The 21,169-nt window shown below is 43.6% G+C and overlaps 1 protein-coding gene across 2 annotated transcripts in view; it reads right to left on the reverse strand.

Annotated features, from left to right (window-relative positions):
- Positions 1–21,169, reverse strand: part of GPAT4 (glycerol-3-phosphate acyltransferase 4) — a 36,754-nt gene that overhangs the window by 12,113 nt on the left and 3,472 nt on the right. Inside the window, exons 2-5 of one of the 2 annotated variants that reach the window (XM_032328884.1) lie at positions 11,291–12,295; positions 2,410–2,479; positions 1,738–2,038; positions 855–929 (exon numbers count right to left, since the gene is read on the reverse strand). In XM_032328884.1, coding sequence (XP_032184775.1) covers positions 855–929; positions 1,738–2,038; positions 2,410–2,479; positions 11,291–11,455 — 611 coding nt within the window. In that variant the 5' untranslated portion in view covers positions 11,456–12,295. The remainder of the gene's footprint in view (positions 1–854; positions 930–1,737; positions 2,039–2,409; positions 2,480–11,290; positions 12,296–21,169) is intronic. The other variant, XM_032328885.1, reaches the window with a different exon arrangement.

Below are 21,169 nucleotides of genomic sequence, written 5' to 3' on the forward strand. Positions count from 1 at the left end.
CCCTTTAGGACTGCAGGCTATTTTTATAAACATTAGTGCATATGGTAAAACTCTACAGTGCACGAGTGTCTTTATGCCTACATATGAGGAAACAGAAATGACAAGAATTGCTTCAATTTACCGAAGTGACTGGGTTTAGAATTTATACAGCCCTCAAATTTCCAGCAAAGATAAGCCTCCTTGATTATTTTACTTCCAGTCAATGTCTACAGGCAGGGCAAAGGGCAGAGTCTCTAACCTTACCAGCCTGGGGAAGAGAGCTGGCCCCAGAACTTCTAGAAGGAACAAATTTCTCTTAAAACAACAATAACAACAATACAAGGGGCGTCTAGGTGGCTCAGTGGTTAAGCCTCTGCCTTTGGCCCAGGTCATGATCTCGGGTCCTGGAATCAAGCCCGGCATGGGATTCTCTGCTCGGCAGGGAACCTGCTTCCCCCACTTCTCTGCCTGCCTCTCTGCCTAGTTGTGATCTCTGTCAAATAAATAAATAAAATCTTAAAAAAAACACACACAATAAAGCCCTACCTATATTTCTTTTCCTTTTACCAATTTATCAACACAGTAGAATGCTCAAAACTAAATGACATGCCGTTAAATCTGTTGACCCTCAACTACACAGTTGGGAGGTTCCTCCCTTGTCTTAGAGGGATAAGAGTATGAATGTTAGAGGGTAAAGAGCAAAGTCACAGATCAAGACTGGTGAAAAATAACAATGCTGACCCCACTGTTATCACTGGGTTATCTTATCTACCTAAGATGCTGCAGGTCTGCCTGTGCCCAGAGGAGTAGTGTGGGGGGAGCCACAACTGCGGAGCTAAGTGCCCTCCAGAAATGGACTCTTGCAAACAACTCACCTCCCATTTGGCAGGTATCCCACCACGGTGGTGCCTACCACCAGAAGGCTAATCCCAGTAAAAGCAAGAGCTATCCTGTAAGAAGAAGACACGTGAAAACACAGCAAACAAACCCTTGCACTACAGATAGACTGGAACATGTGACAATGAAAGTCGACATCACGAAAACCACCCCCAAAACCATCAGATCACCTAGGATCTAGGTAAGAGTTTCATCTAGAAATGAGAGGCCCAGCATACCCAGATATCATTTTAACTCCAAACTGACAGTAGGCTATGGATTTGGCTCTCAGCGGACGCTATCTCCCCCAACATCAGGCAGCCAGAAGGATGGAAAAGCCTGCTGTTGGCTGCTCTGCCCCCAGGCACCTGCTGTCCTGCTGTCTTACCCTTCCCTTTGGCTCCACACCCTGGCGAAAGCAGAGCTTCTCTGTGGAGCAACAGGAAGTAGAGCCTGAAGGTACCGGCAGCCGGCAAGGTGTACTCAGAATAGCACATGGTACAGAAAACCTGAGAGTTCAATATTGCCTCTGTATTAGAGAGGCAAGCTTGCAGGAAAGATCTGGTCATGTCCAGGGAGGAATGGCCAGAAAGTACACCATGTTCCCTGTCCCTGTGTTTAGGCCAACTAGACGAGCATTTTAGGAAACCCCACGATTTCTGTCTGATTTGCAGAGAATCCAAGGGCCTTTAAAAGATCACCCCCAGTGGACCCTTCCAAGAGTCGGATGGTCTCCCTCCCAAGAGACTGCCAGCGACAGAATCAAACTCTGCTCCTTTCTGAAGGGGGAAAGCAAAGCAGAGTGACACAGGGAGGTCAGCCACACCTCGGGCTTAGGCAGCCGCCGCTCAAGCCCTTTGTCCCCGTCAGGCCTGCCCTCACCTGAGTGGCAGAAGGAAGCAATAGCGAATCAGCACTCCTAAGCCCCACAAGACAGTGAGCCGAAGGCTGATGTACTGGAAGTTATAGTTGGTCCTGCTCAGCAGGTTCCAGGACTCCAACTCCTCTGCTGAGAACCTCTTTGTCACCTCATCATCCATGATGGTCTCCATTCCCTTCCGGCAAAAGTAGAAAATGTCGGAGAGCTCAAACTCTGGAGTGTTATCCAGAGCCTTACTACTACCACTTCGACGGATTTCTTTGATCTCTTCTTCTAGCGAAGTGGGATCTTTTGCAATGATTCCTGTAACAGAGAACACCCGTGTCAAGCAACATGCTGGGAGGAAGCATGTTAAAAATATTCAGAGGCCAGTGGCACCTGGTGGCTCTGTGAGTTAAGCAGCCAACTCTTTGGTTTCAGCTCAGGTTACGATTTCAGGATCCCTCGTCAGTCTCTGTGCTCATCATGGAGTCTGCTTCTCCCTCTCCCTCTGGTCCTCCCCCTGCTCACACTCTGTCTCTCAAGTAAATAAATAAATAAATGAATAAAAGTCTCCAAAATACACAGAGTCCATATACTCCCTTTGATAGAGTGAAGAGTATGTGTGGAATTAAAAGCACTTAGGAACATAGGTCAAAGGGATTTGTGAGATAAGGAGAAAGAGCCAGTCCTACCATTGGTATAGGGCTTGTAAAGTTGGTGGTTCTTCTCCTTGGCGCCTCTCTCCATCCTTAAGGTGGCCCACTGTAAGGAGAAATGACAACACAGAGAATGAGATCCTTCTTCATATAGCAACTGACTCCATATCCATTCTGGGAAAGCCTCAATCCCAGTCACATGAGATCGGACTGTAGCTGAGAAAGCACCCACTCTAAAAGGAAAGTCAAAGCTTCAGCTTCTAGAGCCATCTCCCTCCTTGATGACAAGCAACAGAAGATGAGACACCTAGAGTAGAGGCCTGGAGACTCCAGAAGCTTGGGTAAATTTCTCAGGCCTAGGTTCTCTCCGCCTACATCTGTCTTCAGGGCACCTAAGGAGTCCACAAGCTGGCAGCACACAGACCTGTTTCTCTCACTGCTGAACAGCAACTATTCTCAAACAGCAGAACCAAGCATCCTTTAAGCAACCACCCACCACCTGACGCTGCCTACCTCCCCAATTATTCCAGAAGCAACAATTTAAATAATATATATGTCTAGACTGTCCATCCAGCTCTGAGCAGCCTTGTAATAGAATGACCCCCCCCCCCCACCAAACCTGATACAGAAGGGCTTAGTGTTAAACAAAAATACACAAAAACACCATTTGGAGATTTAAAAAAAAAAAAAAAATCTAATTGGACACTAATGCTAAGTCCCTTAAGCAACTCATCCCAACTCATCTTTTCTATCTATAAAATAGGACTGATAGTATGTCAACCTCCTGCTTCATGGGGTCGCTTAAGATCAAATGAGACATATATGTGACAGAACTTGGGAAACTGCAAAACGCCCTAACTGTCCTCACTGTGACTGAAATAATGATGGCCTCTACAAGACATCTAGAAAAGAAGCCTCCCTTCCTTACCATGTGTCTACCTGTAGTAAGCGAGCCAGGATCTCACCCACTACCCCCGTAAGTTCAGGTGAAAACACGCTCGTTTATCCCTAACTGAAGTATGTTATCACAGTACAGAGAGTGAAGTCCATGGCAAGTCGAAGAAACAGAACAGATATTTTAAAAGGCATCTTTTCAAACTTGTTTCCACAGTTATGCAAGGTGAGAGAGAACCCTGTCATCCCGTGACGCAGCAAAACCCACAGAGCCCGAAGCATTTGGTGTATACTCTGCTGGCAGAGCCTCAAGTACCAGCAGACGGCTCTGGGTGGTCTGGCAGAGCCAAAAGCAGGATGTGAGTTTTTCATCAGTGATCTGACCTCATCTGGAAATTTCTTCAGACACCACTGTCTAGAAAAAACACAGCTTAGAGTCACTCGCTCAGAAGGGGTCTAAGGCAAGAAAACCCACAGCCCATTTTCTATACTTCGGATATTTAGCGCTGATGTTTTCTGGCTCCACGCATGGATGATCTCTTCTAGAAGAAAATGTAAACAAAACTCCTACAATGGAGGAAGGTAGACTCCACCTGGGAATTCCATCTAGGGAAGAGGTGAACTGGTGACCAGGGAGACAAGAGGATCTAGCAAGGCTGCATACAGACACAGGCCTCTCAGCTGGAGTTTGCGGGTTTCCATTCTGGCCAAGTCTGCAACCACAGTCAGAACCAGAAAAACCTGGTTCCATACTGACAATTCTGAAACTCAGAGGAGGCTGCCATATATGACGTCCAGCCTCTGAGCACTAGAATTGAAGTCGGTGAGGACTGCTTCACTCTGCAAAACTCAAGATGGCTGTGGTGTTTGAACTGGAAAGGTGGGTTAAATGAGCCCCTCCATCTCCTAGCTCTATCACAGAGCTGTCATCAACATCGCCTTACCCTCCCTTTTCCACACTTCAGGGATGTTACAAAATGCTTCTGTGTTTAGGAGAGAAGTGCCTAGTCACAAGGCTGGAGGGACCTGGCTGTTAGCTGGGAAGAGCCTGTTCAGGAGGAGAGGCTGATGGGTGAACGGGCAAGCTGCGGCCCGATGCAGAAGACCGAAGAAAAGGGGGCCGCCCATGAGCAGCATCTGGTTAACTCCACAGCCGGCTTCCCTGAGTGGTCCCTTGCAGAGCTAGAGCGTTCAGACATGCAGAACAAAACTGAGAAGCCTAGATTCAGAGCTCATTCCCATAAACCTCCTCTCCTCCCCCTGACGTGAGATGCCATTTACCGAGCTACTGAGCATCAGATTACTACATTACTCCAGTCGCAGCCTCTCCCAGACAGAGAAGAGACCATTTAAGGGCATTAACACTGCTGCACTGTTAGGTAACATCAAAGCCAAGGCAGACCTTGGCAGGTGAAAGGTAGGCCCAGCTCCCAGAAAGGCAGAGGGTGCAATGGTGTACTTTTGCTAGTTATTCATTCTATTGAACACTACAATTTAGGAATTAACCAGAAGTCATAGACTTCGCAACCTAATCTCAGCAGAATCCACCTCCTTTTCAGTCAGCCCCGCCACACTGTCCCATGAACTAACCATATACATCCCAAAGAACAAGACCCTTAGAAAATTCAGGCTCCCATCATCCAGCACGTCTAGTCCCCTGCAAACACCACCTCTTTTAGCAACTCTCTCTTCTCTCCCTGCTTCAGCTGTAACCTCTAAGTAGCTACTAGCAAATGTGCAAATCTTAACTTCACTGAAGTGCCAACCGTACATTCCCGATCGCCTGCTGGGCATCTCCCCATGCAACTCCAACCAGCCCTCACGAGCATGCTGCAAATTAAAAACAGCATACCTCCTCCCAACCCCGATAGTGCTCCCCTCCCTCTGGCCCACCTCCTGTGGCAGTGGGATCACTATCCCTCTAGTCATCCAAGCTTTCGAGTTTCCCATCTGTCACCAAGTCCTATCGATCCTGCCCTGAAAGGGCACTCTTTCCCAGCTGCCTCCTGGGTGATGGCGTCACATTCGCCCCCTAGCTTATTCTCTTGCCTGTATTAATGCCATGGCAATTCAATGGCTCTTTCCTCCCTTCAAGCCACCCAACACATGCTGCCAGTCTGATCATGTCACTTCCTTGCTCAAAAAGTTTCAATGGCTTTTCAATGCCTAGAGAAACATTTGCGTTATAATTGACCTCTCCCTTCTGTGTACCCAATGTTTTTGCTCCACTAAGCTATGTACAGTCTCTAAGCCTCTAATTAAGTAAGTCCCTAATTAAAGTAAGTCTCTGAAGTACAGTCTCTAAGTAAGACTGTACTTTCTTATCTGCACTTCTGGAATGGCTTTTCCTTTTTAAGATTCCAGTTCAAATGCCAACTCTGCTATGAAATGTTACCTACCCAATTCCTGTGGCGTTCGTCCTTCCCAGTGTATATGAATTAGCAACCAATTGTGAATTAGTTATATATGCGTATACTTGTCTTTCTTACAAGACTGTAAAACCTGAGGAAAAGGAGCCAGAAGCAACCTGTGTTCTCACTCCAGCAATCTGATAGACGGTCTTGCACTTAGTAGGCAGTCGCTACTCTCTACTTTAACTCCCAGGGTTTCTCTCCATCAAGGTCTCCATGTGAAAAGCTAAGAGCGGAAAGGATACAACCTACAACTACTTCCCACCACCTTCCCTGCCAGAGTCATACTCTCACCTTCTTCAGTTCATCCGCTCAGCTCATCAGGGTTATGTCAAAGTCACCCCTTTTCACTAGGGTCGGGAGGACATGCCTGATTGACAGGACTGCTTTCACTAGAAGCATATGGCTTCTACTCTGCAGATGAAGCAGCACACGGGAAAGTCTAACGACTTAGGTCAAGTTTCAGAGCTCATCAAAGAGCCCTGGATTTCAAGCTAAGGACCACTAACTCAAAAACTCATGCCCATCCCACTACACACTCCCACTGTACAGCCCTCTTCAGTTTCCTCACAACCACCACTGGCTTTCTAGGACTCTCCATCGGCCACTTCCACTCTAGAGTCTCATGTTTACAATTGCTGTAATGTTTACAATGGTCTCTGACCTGACCCCATCAAGCCCTTGCACATGAGGCAAAATCACCCAGGTCATTTCTTTCCACCTCTCTGTTTCCAGGCTTCCTACTTTCTCTTTCTTCAAACCATTCTCAACTCAATGGAAAGCCACTTCCAGGACTTGTACCCCAGTAATACCATCATTACTATATTGAGGGTAAATCTGAAGCACCAACATTAAGAAAACAACACTTGTAAAGAACACTGCTGCTCTCTGCGCACAAAAACCTTCTGCAACTCAGCACCAGACAGGACCTACACTCAGTTGATGAAGTCTTCCAGGAAAGCGAACCGAGAAGACACCCACCTACCTTCTCCCCTTGGCAGGGATACCGGGATTCATTTTTATACAAGGATGCGCTGATTATGGGAAACCAGCTGTTAAGCCAGGGCTTGCTTAGTTCTGCCAAAAGCACAAGTCCAGGTACTGCATGGACCAACAGGATATGCATTATGAAGATTACTTATTAAAAATGGCCAATAAAATCCCCAAAGAAAATACAAATACAAAATTAGATATATACACTATTAACATAACCATTAAATATGAATGCAGTTGTCAAATACTGAAAGGTAATACATGTACAAAAATGTTAAGGTATTAGGAGCTATGTAAACATGAATGAATGTTTAAAATTCTTTAACATTATATTACTTGTCTGGTTATCTATTGCTACATAACAAACTACCCCCTAGCTCAGAGGCCTAAAACACCACCACCACTTATTTTGTTCATGAAGCTGCAAACTGCATGAGGTTTGCCATCAGCTAGGTGGCTAGAAGACTAAGGACTGGGGTCCTTTGCGGACTGCTCGCTCCTGCATGTAGCACTCGATGTTGGCTGTCAGGGCATTCCTGGGGCTCTGAGTTGGAATACGGAACATGTGGCCTGGGCTTCCTCACAACACAGCCGCTGGGTGCCAGGGGCAAGCACCCCAACAAGCAGAAGTTATACTGCCATTTCTAACCTAATCTCACCTATTACACAGTAAAATTCATGTCCATTACGTTCTGTTTGTTAGAATTAAGTCATAAAGCAGGACCCCCTATCCAAGAGGAAGTCAATCAGACTCCACCTTTTGATGGCAGACCTCAGAATCACTTGGGGAGTTTTGAAAATATACCCATCTAGACCAATTAAGTTGGGATATCTGGGGAGATTCTACTGCTCCCAAATAAGTACTTTTAAAATGCTTCCCCAGGTAGTTCATATGTAGTGGTGGACAGTCCCACAGAATTACGGTGCTCTCTGAGCTTTCCTCCAGCTCCAAAATTATACACAGCAGTCTGATTTAGGAAGGATAAAGAGGCTAAAAAAGGTAAAATAAGTCTATTAAAAAACACCCACATATGTAGAAGTAAAATGCTTGACAATAATAATTTAAAGGATATTAGAAGAAATGGAATTAATATTGCTAGAATTTAAAACAAAACAAAACAGGACAAAACACCCACAATTGGGGCTCCTGGGTGGCTCAGTTAGTTGAGCATCTGCTTTCAGCTCAGGTCATAATACCAGGCTCCTGGGACTGAGTTGACTGGGCTCCTTGCTCAGCAGGGAGGTACCTGCTTCTCCCCCTGCCTGACACTCTTCCTGCTTGTGCTCTTTCTGACAGATAAATAAAATCTTCTAAAAAAAATTAAAATAAGGGGCACCTGGGTGGCTCAGTTCTTAAGCGGCTGCCTTCGGCTCATGTCATAATCCCAGGGTTCTGGGAATGAGCCCCACATGAGGCTCCCTGCTCTGCAGGAAGCCTGCTTCTCCCTCTCCCACTCCCCCAGCTTGTATTCCCTCTCTTGCTGTCTCTAATAAATAAATAAAATCTTTCCAAAAAAACTTTAAAAAATAAAATAAAACCAGTTGGGCCAAATCCAACTTGAGTCTAATACTAATCCTGATAGCATTCAGTTCTTAACTGTCCATTAAGGTCAACTCAGAACAGTAACAGAGTCAGAAAAGACCAGACATTCCTGCAGAGCCACCTACAACCTTGCTGGAATGGTATCAGTCCTTTCTAGCCCACCCCCGACTCTAGCTTATACGCCAAGTTGTAATTATCCATGCGGCTCAACAGGACAGTACCCAGAGTACCCAGAATCCTTTCAGTGCCTGATAGACACATCTCTAGGAAATAGAAGTACAAATCCAGTTCTTGAAATCCTAAATCTTGAGGTCAAAAATGGGTACATACATAAATATACACACATATACCCAAATCACTTCTAAATCACTGTGCCTTAAACTAGCAATTTTCGAGGCGTGATCAGCAAAGAAAATTCTCTGATGGCCCAAGATTACCCATCCCAAGGATCAACCCAACCATATATATTTAATGAATTTCAGCTATGTAATTATAATCCATATTAAATGTTACAAAAATATACATTTAGAAATACAGTCATAATTAGAAGGATTTTAGTTGACTAAACTTTAAAATATTAACTTGAGGAGATATATTCAAAACGGAAGAGAGAATATACATGGATGCTAGGCCTTCTGTGGCCCAAAGTGATGCAAGTTAGAAAATTTTAGCTACTGCGGAATAACTAAAGGCTAATGCTATGATTTCTATGTTTTAAAAATAAAGATTTCCATAGATCTGTGAGTTAGCCACTTGCTTCTAAACTTGAATGAAAGCTAGCCATCACTCAGTGTTGTCTCCTGAAAAGTTTACCAGCTGTTCTACTGCCCCTCTACTGGTTTTTCACAGTGGAAAAGGGCCACTGTATTAACGAGTATTAAGTTATATGGCCCACAGGAATCCTGGGCTCTAATGAAGATTTTCTTGGACTGAAATATAAGAAAATCACATTTCCTGATTAATTAAAATAAATACTACACGTAAGCAAAGTAGCGGGTCCAAAGACCGACTAGGTTGCCACTTCTCAAACTTCAGCGTGCACATCCATCACCTGGATCTTGCGGAAATGCAGACTCTAATTTAGCAGGTATGGAGTGGGCCCGAGACTTCCATTTCTAACCTGCTCTTAGGTGAAACTCAAGCTGTATCCATACTACTCTCCAAGAAGCAAGTAACTAGATAACCTCAGAGACCATCTGCAGGGCTCAAAAATCAAACAATCGACAACAGTACTCAGACACAAACACGTACACTCTAGCAGCACTACTGACAATAGCCAGAAGGTACAAACAGGCCAAGCCACCTCCCCTGGTGCAGGAATGGATAAACAAACCATGGTACAGAAACACAGTGGAATATTATTCAGCCATTAAAAAAACAGAAGTACTGGAATACATTATAATGTGGATAAATCTCAAAAAGACGTTAACTGGAAGAAGGCAACCACAAGAGAGGGCAACCACAAGAGAGCACATCTGCTAGAACTCCACGAATACGGACTGTCCAGCAAAGGCAAATCCAGAGCTGGAACATAAACTCATGGTGGCTGGAGCATGGGACAATGGAGGACAGCTGCTTCATGGGTGTGGGGTTTCCCCTGCAGAGATGAAGGTGTCGGGGAACTCAGCAGAGGTGATGGCTGTACAACACTGTGAATGTAATAAATGCCACTCTTACATGTGACAAAAACACTCTTACAGGAGTATTAAATACCAAAACCCAATATTCAATAATACCCAATAAAAAACAGTTACCACTATAAAGTAACATTTCTAGAACTCAATCATTCAGTCTCTGTTTTCTCACTGACAAAATGTAGATACCCTGTCCACTGAAGAATTATAAGGAACCAAAGGAAAATGAATGAATTTATTCTGAACCATAAGATACTATGTGAACAAATAACTTCTTAAATTTTTTGTTTTCTCAAATTATATATGGTCTCAGCTATGAAAAAGAATACCTCAGGATTTGGTGACAACTGAAAACAGATACTGCTAATAAAGTACCAACTTTCTGGATAGATATTAAAAGTCCTGTGGCAAAGATCAACTTCCAGAAATAGTTCCTTTACACTGTGGACTGTTTTGTTCAGGGTATCATTAGCTACTTCTGACATATGTTAAGAAGTTAATTGTCCTTCTCCTGTATCTTTAAGAAAATCAAACAATTCATCAAATGCCCTGCCCCGTTATCTTTCATCTGAAATGCAAGAACCTATTTAAAATATTTAAGTCTAAAAAGAGAAAAAAGTCTCTCCCAAACCTATTAGTGAGGGAATATGTGAGCAGCAGCTCTATGTTTCATTATTTGCTACATAAGATAAGGCAGAGTCTGGCAATGATTTTTTCTTAAATGCTAAGCCCCTCTCTTTGAAGGTATGGAGTTATGGAATAGGTTCCTTTGCTTGGAAGAATCAAGCATACATACAAGTACCTTACCTTGGAAAGAAAAGGTCTGTTAAATGCTTTCACAGGTATACATTTAGGGAAGTTTTTACTAAAAATGCTACTTTCCACTCTCCCAAATTTCTCTGTATGCAATAAAGAGATAATCTTTCAAATAAGAAAAAAACTTTACTGGGGCACCTGGGTGGCTCAGTCCATTAAACATCTACTCTGGCTCAGGTCATGATCCCAGAGTCCTGGGATTGAGCCCCACATTGCGGAGGGTGGGGGGTATCCCTGCTCAGCGGTGAGTCTGCTTCTCCCTCTCCCTCTGCCTGCTGCTCTGCCTACTTGTGCCTCTTTCTCTCCATCAAAAAGATAAATAAATAACCTTAAAGAAAGGGACGCCTGGGTGGCTCAGTTGGTTGGACGACTGCCTTCCGCTCAGGTCATGATCCTGGAGTCCCGGGATCGAGTCCCGCATCGGACTCCCAGCTCCACGGGGAGTCTGCTTCTCTCTCTGACCTTCTCCTCGTTCATGCTCTCTCTCAATTAAATAAATAAAATCTTAAAAAAAATAAATAAATAACCTTAAAGAAAAAAAAAAAAAAAGAAAGAAAAACTCTGTACTAATAACAGCATTTCTCCCCTCCTCCGTGAAGCAACCATTTGTAAATAGTAAAACTTACCGCAAAGATTTTTAACAAAGTTTTCATGTAGAGCTTTCGGATGCCAAAGGAGACTCCAAAAATGGCAGGGACTATGATGAAAACAAGGAGGAGGGTGAAGAGGACAGTCAGGGAGATGCCCAGAAGGTTGACAATCAGGCTATCAAAAGGCAGCAACAGGAACATGGTGGAGGATCCAGGCAAGGCCAGTGCCCTCCCCCGAGAACAAACCACCGTCTTCCGATGGTCCCGTCAGACAGCACCAGCCTGGGAAAGAAAGCAAGTCCCCATAGGATAGCAAACCCCGTTCCAAGTCACATTATTTGACTGCCTACAGGCAGAAGGACAGTAAAAAAGGCCACAGGAGGCAGCCCGAAAATGCCAGCTCTCCCCAGAATTGATGGACTTTGGAAGTGAGTGAGGCAGGACCAATCTTCAGTGCAAGCATCCGAGTCCAGGCAGAGTTTGTGTGAAAGTGCGTAGTGAGGGAGGGATCCGCTCTGCTACTTCCCGCTCCTTCCAGAAGTTTTACTTTTTCTTTCCTGCTCAAGAGCATTTAACAGATAAATCTGTTCTGAAGATCTGTCATTGCCAGAAGTACCAAGAAGAGTTCAACTTGGTGCCAGAATAATCCTGATAACTTTTGTGGGGGCGGGGGGATGGGTGACTGCTGGCTCTTCACACAGAAGGCTACCGAACTTGAATATGTGGAAATTAAATAATTGTTTTACTTAAAACTCCTTCATAAGCTGAAAACTGTGTTCATTGTAGAGAGTTCACATCTGGCCCCATTCTTCCTCTCGAGAGGCTCCTGGTGCGTGCTGCTTCCAGGACCCTCCAACTTGGAGAGCTACAGTCTTTGCCAGCAGGACACAGATGCTGGCACAGAATGTCTCATGCTGCCTGCGTTGAGTGTAACTCCAGACGTGTCTGGCATTGGTTTCCTCTGGATATTCTTCTCCCTAAGGCCCCCTTCTCAGCAGTGACCTGGGTTCTTGGCAAGAAGTTGCTTACATGCTGCCAAAGCTGTGGGTGGAAACAGAAACACCATCAGTCACACAAATCAAGAGGAGAAACATCAATATGCTTTGGAGGTGGGGGGGCCTGTTGTAGAGTAAGCCTAGAGTCAGTGCCAGCTTCTCGAGTCATCAAGGTCAAAGGGAGCAGGCACAGCAACAGGTGGCAGACGCAAATGCAGAAAGCAAATGGAGATGTTTCATATGGCTTTAATTCCAACAAATAATCTGTGGCCAACTTTCTGAAGAGAAAATATATGGATATATGCCACATTTTAGAAGTCTGGACAAAAGATACACCATGTATGGATATATACCACGTTTCATTTATACTACAGAAGGAGACCGCCCTCCTACTTGTCCTCAGCTCCCCAGAGTCCTTGTCTGCAGACGCAACCATGTTACCAGCTTCATATTTTTCCCAAGGTACTCTGTGCTGAGGAGGAAATCATAACTTGCTTTTCTGCTTACCCCTCACCCTGACAACAATAATGATGCCATATTCTGCACACTGTTCTTCAACTTGTGTTTCAGTTTGTGTCTTCAGCTTACCGTGTCTTGGACGAATACTCCATCAGCACATGCAGGGCTCCCTCACTCTCTCCAGGTGCACAGTTCTCAACTTTAAGACTATATGTACCAGAGGGGCACGTGAGTGGCTCAGTTGGTTAAGTGACCAACCCTGGTTTCGGCTCCGGTTGTGATCTTAGGGTCATGGGACTGAACATTGCAACAGGGTCTATACTTAGCAGGGATTCTGCTTAAGAGTCTCTCTCCCTCTGACCCTCCCCATTTGCATGCATGCCTGCACTCTACTCTCTAACAAATAAATTAATTTAAAAAAAAAAAAAAAGAGAGAAGAAGTAAGGCAGAAAGACTGTACCATAAGTCAGTTAACTGATTTCCTGAGGTTGAACACCAATGTTTCCACTTTTTTGTTATTTAAGTAATGTAATAAACAACCCTGTGCATACGTGATTTAGCATACAAAATGCACATGGAAATATAAATATATGTTCAGGATAAAGTCTAGAAATGGAATTGCAGGGGAAAAGGAAACACAGTTATAATTTTATAAGATGTTATCACACTTTCTACATGTTGATTAAACTCCAGCTGTCTATCTCCCACACTGGTCACTCTTTTTTGTTTTAAAGACTATTTTCCTTAGAACAGTTTGGGTTTCACAGCAAAACTAAATGGAAGATAGATTTCCCACATACCCCCATCCCTAACATGACTAACATATGTATAGTCACCCCATTATCAAGAGCTGCACCAGAAGGGTACATTTGTTACAAGTGTTGACAAACCTACACTGACACATCAGAGTCACCCAAAGTCCTCAGCTTATATCAGGGCTCACCCTTGGTGCTGCACATTTTAGAAGTCTGGACAAAAGTAAAATGACATGTATCTACCAGGATAGTATCATTTAGTATTTTCATTGCCCTAAAAATCCCCTGGACTCTGATTATTCATTCCCCCCTTTCCTGAGGCCCTACCCTGGCCATCACTGCTCTTTTACTGTCTGGGTAGTTTTGCCTTTTCCCGAACGTCTTATAATTGGAGTCGAATTTTCAGATTGGCTTTTTCCACTTAATACAGCCACTCATGAACTCCACTATTTTAAATATCTTACAAAAGCATTTCAATTTTATATTACTTATCCCTAACCACAAGTTGCCAATGCAAGTCCTGCACTTGGGAAAGTCCTTTCAAATCTCTGGCAAACACTGCAGATTCACACCAATCATCTTCTGGCTCAGTTCCTACACATTCAGAAGGTCAAGAAATTGAACAAATAAGTAGGTTACTACCTTTACCTTAAATTTTGTCCAGTGATTTTTTAGAACTCTTAGAGCCCTTTCATAGGTTCTTTTATAACCTGACAACGGTATTACTTCCATTTTATCAATTAGGAAATGAAGACAGAGCGAGACAGATCTAGTTCTTCAGACTCCTAACTCAGTACTGCTCCCACACATTTCATGATTAAATCCAACGGACAAGGTATTTCGTGGCACTGAGTCACAAACAGTAGTTCCTGTTTTGGATCCTCCAGTTCTTCCACATTCACACGGTCACCACCACTGCTAACTTTTACCGCATGCTAACAACACCACAGAGCCTGAGCTCACATGGCAAACATTTTCCATATCTGACCTCACCTAAGTCTCACAACCCTATGGTGGAGTTTTACTACCACTGCTATCTGACACAGGGCAAAACCGAGGCTTAGAGGATTAAGTATGTTACCCAGAATGACACAGCTACTAAGTAGCAGAGCAGGAATCTGGAGCAGGGGCTCTGTCTCTCAGTCCCTGCTCTTTAACCAGTATGCCCTCCTAGCTCTCAAACTACCCTGGAATAAATTAACACTTCCTTTGTGCCAGGCCTGGTCTACAGAACTTTCTGTGGTCAGGGAAAAACCACAAGGCCAAACTGGATTCATGTATCAGAATTTGGTGTTCTCGGAATCCCAGGTACAAACCTGCTCTTTTATATAAACTGGCCAAACTGACTCCACATGCCAGATTTCTAACAACAACCCAGCAGAGATTGAGGAAATTAGAAATATTCCTGATTAATTTGCTGAGTCACTGTATTCTTTAAACCTAATTCCTGCCTAATTGTAGAGCCCCATCTCTTCCCCTCTTCGGTCCCTGTCTCCCTTGTCCAGCATTCCCCTGGGAAAGCAGCAGCAAAATCCCTCCGTCCCACTGGCCATGGTTACCCTGAGTTTCATGGACACAAGGTGACAGACACTAGGGTCACTGTGACTTCCCATCCAAGAGTTTAGATCTCTTTTCTTTGAATCACAATCAACTGACAATTCCCAAGGTTATTCTGGGTTCATGTCCCCAAACATTAAACACATTTAGCAATAAACTAATTTCTTTACTTAGTTCAAGGGTTGGAGAACCAGGGCCTGTGGGCCAAATCTGGCTTTGGCCTGTTTTTCTAAGACTCGCAAGCTAGGAATGGTTTTTGTATCTTTAAAGAATTGTAAAAAAACAAAGAATAATTTGTGACAGAGACCACGGCCAGCAAAGCCTAAAATACTTCCTATCTGACCCTAGAGTTTGCCAACCCATGACCCAGCCACTCTTTCCCCTGACCCAGGGGCACTCCCCTCTATCGTCCTGCCCCACCCCTTGAGCTCATGTTTTTGAGCGCCAGACTCCAGAACAAAGAGAATAGTCACTTAGCCAAACAAGTTATCTGGCCAACGCTGAACAATCCTCACATAAATTCTTAGAAGTAAAGAGAAAAAGCAAGCAAACTGCAGTTATCAAACAGAGTTCCCAACATCTTGCTGGATTAGCAGAGCAGCCACTGAAACCAGAAGACTGCTGTCTTAGGCCCCCTTAACAAACAAACTTTGATATCTGGAAATAATATCAGAAAATTAGTCATGGCAGAGCTCTACCACACCACAATTTCCAGATAATTGTGGATAAATTATCTGGATAATTTCACTTAGGAGAATAATCTCACTTAGGAAAGGCTATCCCTTTGCTTCAAATAAATATGACTCCATAACCATGAGGTAGTATTTGCTCATTTCTCTTAATTTCCACAGCTTTCAGCCAAACGCACACAGAGTTATTTGCACCAAAGTACCCCTAACAGCCCAAAGGGTCCAGAGAAAAACCCAAGAACCAAGTAGTTATGAGCCTCTCAGAAGACACAACCCACCACTAGCTAAACTCTTCAGCCCACTGAATGGCAAATGGGGCCTTTAGACTTTAGGCCCCCAATGACCCAATTTCTAGTGTTCCTCAGTTCTCAGAGTGACAAGTTCATTCATTCAACATATATTCACTGGGCACATAATATATGCCACACATTAGGTCAGGTGGTATTTAGAGGTGAGCAAATATGCCTAGAAACAGGTGTTAAGCAAATAAGCATACACAAAATTTCACACTTTGATGATTGTTAGCAAGAAAAACAGGATCCTGGAAGAGAAAATAACAGAGGGAACTTCATTTATATCAGCTCATTTAAACCAATTCTGACCCAATCACAAGACAAGGACATTTCTGATTCAAACTACAGAACCAAATACAGCTGACCCTTGAACAGCAATACAGGTCTGAATTGTGCAGGTCCACTTACATATGGATTTTTTGGAAAAATATAGTGCCATAAATGTATTTTCTCTTATGATTTTATTTAAAGATTTTATTTATTTATTTGACAGAGAGATCACAAGCAGGCAGAGAGGCAGGCAGAGAGAGGGAAGCAGGCTCCCCGCTGAGCAGAGAGCCCGATGTGGGGCTCAATCCCAAGACCCTGAGATCATGACCTGAGCCAAAGGCAGAGGCTTAACCCACAGAGCCACCGAGGCCCTCCCACTTATGATTTTTTAAAAATGTTATTTGAGACAGAATCTGTGCATGCACACGCAAGAGAGGGAGCAGAGGGGGAGGGAGAGGAAAAGGGAGAGAATCTCAAGCAGACTCCATGCTCAGGGCAGAGCCCAGAGCAGGGCTAGATCTTACAACCCTGAGATCATTACCCGAGCATATACCAAGAGCTGGGGGTAGAGGTGGGGGCGGCTGGGTGGCTCAGTCGTTGGGTGTCTGACTTTGGCTTGTGTCATGATCCCAGGGTCCTGGGATCAAGCCCCACATCAGGCTCCTTCTCCTGCTCCTTCTCCCACTCCCCCTGCTTGTATTCCCTCTCTCTGTCAAATAAATAAATACAATCTTTAAAAAAAAAGAAAAGAAAAGAAACTAAAAGACGGACACTTAACAAACCAAATGAGCCACCCAGGCTCCCCTCATTATGATTTACCCTGGGACAACCATGACCTAAGCCAAAGGCAGCTGCTTCACGACTGAGCCACCTGGGCCCCCGGGCCATCAGAATTTTAATACACACAACCTCAGCTCCAGCAATTCTACCTCTAAAAATGTATCTTAGATTAAAAAAAGATAAATCAGAGGGGTGCCTGGATGGCTTAGTCAGCTGACCATTCAACTCCTGATTTTGGCTCAGGTCATGATCTCAGGGTCATGATCTCCACTGTGGGCGTGGAGCCTGCTTAAGATTCTCTCTCTTCTTCTCTCTAGGCCCCGTCCTGCTTGCATACTCTCTCTCTAAACAAAAAACAAAGAAACAAAAAACCTCATAGATTAGAGCAGTAGTTTTCAACCAGGGGCCATCTGCCCCCTAACCTCTCCCTCAACACTCTCCCCACCATTTGGTAATGTCTGCAGACCTTTTAGTTGTCAGGACTTGGGACGGGGAGCTACTGGCAATGAGTACAAAGACGACAAGGATATTGCTAAACATCCTGTAATACGTAGGTCACCTCTGGCAGCGAAGAATTACTCGGCCCCAAATGACAAGGGTGCTGAGGCTGAGAAACCCTGTACTGATGCATATATAAGATGATGTGTGTGCACATTTACTGACTGCAGCACTGTCTATAATAGCCAAGGAAACATCACCGGCCACAATCAACAGAAGATACAATGGAATGCTAGTCATCTATTAAATGAAAAAAGAATTTACTTGTGCACTGATAAACAATCTACCAGTTAGATGCCAAACAATGCCCCCAGTAAATACCAACTGAGAGGGAGGAAAAGGAAAATATATACAGTTTATATGTATTTGCAAAGATACAGATCTCTGGAAAGATACAAAAATGGCTATAGTTGCTGCCTCTAGGAGTGTAAGGGAGAGGTCACTTTATCTTTTTGCTACCTTTAAAATCTTATTTACCATTTTGAATAGGTAACAGTGCTGAGTGAACTGAATGTCAAGTGTATCAGAGTAGTGGAGTAGAAGAAATTTGCTTGAATGGAAAGCCCTTGCTTCGGAGGAAGTATACAGTGTTTCCAAGGGAACAGGGCAGCACTCAGAGCTACTAGGCTGAAGTGAATCTGAAGTGCTAAAAAAACCAAGACTAAAGACAGAGCTGACATCGATCCTAGATAAAATAAATGGTTCAAGACCAAGTCAAGATACAGTAAGCTAAAGGATAACTCAACTCACCAGAAAGAAGACAGTAATACAGTCAGTTCTAGGGTCTTTGTCTTAACTAAGTCACTGACCTTACATAACTTTCCCCTTGCCTACAAAGGACTAACCCAACTTGGAACCGGGTAATAAGAAACCTGGTACCAAGATCCCCAAAGCAACATGAAGTCTCCAGAGCTGGAAAAGAAAAAAACAGACAAAGGTCACAGGATATTTGGTTCATTATTCCTGGCCTATACACTTTAAAATGGTCAATCAGCCTAAGAAAGGACAATTTGACTTACTGGAGTTTTAAGACCCACAACATTTCATTACCTGACCTGAGCGCTGCTCTGAGAGCTCCACATATGTAATTGGAAGCAACTTTCTGGACTTTTATTTACTTTTTAACTTTTTTCTGTCTGGCTTATTTCACTCAGCATAATTACTGTGAGAGTCCTTCATGTTGCTGCACAGGTCACGAGTTCATTCCTTTTTACTGCTGAACGGGAGTCCAATGTATAGGTACACCACATTCGCCTACGCATTCACCTACTGACCAACAACTGGACTGTTCCGGTTTGGAACTGTTACGAATAAAGCTGCCATCTACAAGTCTTTACACAGACAAACAGTTTAATTTCTCTTGGGTAAATAAATACCTAGGAGTGTACTGATGGGAGCCTAAAGCAGGTATATGTTTACCTGCCAAACTGCTTTCTTTCTTTTCTTTCTTTCGTTCTTTCTTTTAACGATTTTATTTATCTGTCAGAGAAAGCGCAGAAGCCCGGGGACTGGCAGGCAGAGGGTGAAGCGCGCTTCCTGTTGAGCAAGGAGCCCAGGCAGGACTCTGCCAGACTGGATCCCAGCAGCCCAGGGTGGTGAACTGAGCCTAAGGCAGACTTAACTGAGCCTCCAAGGCATCCCGCCAAACTGCTTTCTAAAGGGTTGTACCAACATTTTGCATCCTCACCAGCAATGTACAAAAGTTCTATTCGCTCTACAACCTCACCACCACTTGACAGGATCAGTCTTTTTAATTTTAGAAACACGAATTGATGTGAAGTGGCAGCTCATAGTTTTAATTTGCACTTCCCCAATGACCAATGATATTGAATATCTTTTGTGCTTATTCACTATCTGTCTATCTTCTTTGGTGAAGTGTTCAAATCTTTACCCATTTTTTATTAGGTTATTTTATTAGTTTTCCTACTGGTTGTTTTTTAAAAATCAAGCTCCCCACCCCACCCCCAACTAAATAGTGTTATTTTAAAATGAGAGAGCATTATTCCTGGCCTATACACTTTAAAATGGTCAAGATGGTTAGAGAGAGAGAGAGAGAGAGAGAGAAGATTGATCCCACAGACCCCCCCCCCCAAAAAAGGACAAGCGGAGCCCAATGCAGGGTTCAAACTCAGGATCCCAAGATCAAGAGTCGGATGCTTAACCAACTAAGCCACCCAGGTGCCCCAGATCTGAAGCGTTTAAAGAAGACCCTGAAAATAAAATATGTGCATTAATAACAAACATAAATATTTTTTCCCTCCCCATTCCTCTGCTGTGTCATCACAAAGGTACAAAATTTGTGGACCATCAGACTTCTCTATTCAACTTGCTACAAACTTGAAGCACTCCTAATTATGCAGAGAAAAATCACTAAGACATGAAACAAAAAAAAACAATGATCACAATCACAAACTATTGTAACCTCAGAATTGAGTATTACTAAGAACCTAAAATCCTCCTTTATCTTTATGCTGACAGTGACTCCGTGTTGTCCAACACAGCAGCCACTCATCACATATAACTCTTGAGCACCTGAAATGTGGGTAGTCCAAATTGAAATATGCTGTAAATGTAAATAAGATACACACTGGATTTAAATGTTCTGTGAAAAACTAAATGTAAAAGACCTCATTAATAATCTGTATCTTGATTACACATTTAAGTGACATTCTGGATAATTTGGGTTAAATAAAATACATGATTAAAATTATTTTCATGTTTCTTTGTACTTTTTTAAAAGTGGCTCTTACATGGGATGCCTGGGTGGCTCAGCTGGTTAAGCGTCTGCCTTCAGCTCAGGTCATGGTCCCACCATTCTGGGATCCAGTCCCACCATCAGGCTCCTTGCTCAGCAAGGAACCGGCTTCTTTCTTTGCCTGCCACTCCCTCTGCTTGTGCGTGTGCGTGTGCGAGCGCTTGAGTGTGCTCTCTCTCTGACAAATAAATAAAATCTTTGAGGAAAAAAAAATTTTTTTAAAAAGTAGCTATTACAAAATGTAAAATTATATATACGATGTGTTCTCTATTTCTATTAGTTAACACTGATCAAATATGTTTATTATTTATTTATTTATTTGACAGAGAGACACAGCAAGAGAGGGAACACAAGCAGGGGAGCAGGACAGGGAGAAGCAAGCTTCCTGCTGAGCGGAGAGCCCAATGCAGGGCTCCGATTCCAGGACCCTGGACTGGAATCATGACCTGAGTTGAAGGCAGATGCTTAAAGACTGAGCCACCCAGGCGTTCCTATTTATTTTTATTTAAAGGGGCTCCACACCCAGAGCGGAGCCCAATGCAGGGTTCAAACTCAGGATCCCAAGATCAAGAGTCGGATGCTTAACCAACTAAGCCACCCAGGTGCCCCAGATCTGAAGCATTTAAAGAAGACCCTGAAAATAAAGTATGTGCATTAATAACAAACATAAATACTTCTTCCCTCCCCATTCCTCTGCTGTGTCAAGAAAATGGTCCCATAGAGGAGCTTAGAACTGGAACTCAGGAGTCTCCTTAGTTAAGAGCTCAGGCACAACTTTGTTACTACCTGGTCTGTACATCATTCAGCTTCCCTGGATTTCAATTTCCTCACCAGTTTTTTTGGAATTTTAATTCAAAAGGTCAA

The sequence above is a fragment of the Mustela erminea genome, chromosome 21 (genome assembly GCF_009829155.1).
Source record: "Mustela erminea isolate mMusErm1 chromosome 21, mMusErm1.Pri, whole genome shotgun sequence".
Taxonomy (NCBI): Eukaryota; Metazoa; Chordata; class Mammalia; order Carnivora; family Mustelidae; genus Mustela; species Mustela erminea.